General features: G+C 60.4%; 1 protein-coding gene across 1 annotated transcript; it reads left to right on the top strand.

Moving 5' to 3' along the window:
* Positions 1 to 35: 35 nt before the first annotated feature.
* On the top strand, positions 36 to 797 carry LOC109279823 (scale keratin-like). The gene has a single exon (XM_019474969.1). It carries the CDS (start codon positions 36 to 38, stop codon positions 795 to 797), a length of 762 nt encoding a protein of 253 aa, XP_019330514.1.
* Positions 798 to 1202: the final 405 nt, after the last annotated feature.

Here is a 1202-nt window from a genome sequence, read left to right as displayed (position 1 = left end):
CTGTGCGTTGCAGACTCTCAGCCATCACAAGAAGGATGTCTTGCTACAGTGAGTCCTGGAGACCCTGCGAGGTGACCTGCCCTCAGCCGATTGCCGAGAGCTACAATGAGCCGTGTGTGCAGCAATGCCCCGACTCCAGAGCAGTGATCTTCCCGCCGCCGGCTGTGGTGACAGTCCCGGGCCCAATACTCAGCTCTTTTCCTCAGGAGAGCATTGTGGGATCGTCAGGCCCAGCCTGGTTGGGGAGTTCCTTCAGTTCCCAAAGCTCCCAGGGCTATGGGGGCTCCTTTGGTTTGGGGGGCTATGGGGGTTCATTGGGCTACGGGAGCTCGGGGAGTTATGGGGGCTCCTTTGGTTTGGGAAGCTATGGGGGCTCCTCTGGGTATGGGCGTTCCCGGGGCTATGGGAGCTCCCTGGGCTTGGGGGGCTCCTCTGGCTACAGGGGCTCCTTGGGTTATGGGAACTCACAGAGTTATGGGAGCTCCTTTGGTCTGGGGGGCTATGGGAGCTCCCTGGGCTTGGGGGGCTCCTCTGGCTATAGGGGTTCCCGGGGCTATGGGAGCTCCTTTGGTTTGGGAGGCTATGGGGGCTCCTCTGGGTATGGCCGTTCCCTAGGCTCTGGAGACAACACGGGTGACGTGGGCTCCCTGGGCTATGGAGGCCAATATGGGTCCAGCGGCTTTGGCAGTTGTGGGAGGTCCTACGGCTCTGGCTTCTCTTCCTATGGCACAGGGTACTACCTCCCTGGTGCGCAGAGGTGGGGCATGTCCCGCCGCGGGAGCTGCGGGGCTTTCTAAAGCCCCCAGGATGGTGCCCAGAACCAGCAACAGTCCTGAAGCAAGGACCGTGGCACAAGGACATGGAGCAAGAGCCATGGGGAGCGGCAGCATGCATCAGCTGCCCTGGCATGGGGACAGGAGGAGGCTGTGTGTGCCCAGCAGCCCACTACCCCGTGCCACCATGTGCCCTGGCTGCATGGCTGAGCCTTGGTATCCCCTGCATCCCTCCATCACCTTGGCTGTCCCCTGGGTCCTGAGCGGGGCACTGCTACCAGAGCGTGATACCTGCATCACGTGTTTCCCCTTGTATTGCCTCGATCTTTCTGTAATTGGCTGCTACGCTTCTCTTTCACATTAAAACCCTGTGGTGTTGCACAAGAACTTCTCTGGTTTTCATTGTTCTTCAGCCTCCTCGGGGAGCAA

This window comes from Aptenodytes forsteri, unplaced genomic scaffold (genome assembly GCF_000699145.1).
Source record: "Aptenodytes forsteri isolate BGI_AS27 unplaced genomic scaffold, ASM69914v1 Scaffold1355, whole genome shotgun sequence".
NCBI classification, from domain to species: Eukaryota; Metazoa; Chordata; class Aves; order Sphenisciformes; family Spheniscidae; genus Aptenodytes; species Aptenodytes forsteri.
Note: the sequence above shows the minus strand (reverse complement) of the source record. Positions and strands in the feature narration are given on the sequence as shown.

Bases quoted from the DNA above. Each gene is read 5' to 3' on its own strand.
- LOC109279823 (XM_019474969.1), top strand. From the start codon at position 36: ATGTCTTGCTACAGTGAGTCCTGGAGACCCTGCGAGGTGACCTGCCCT.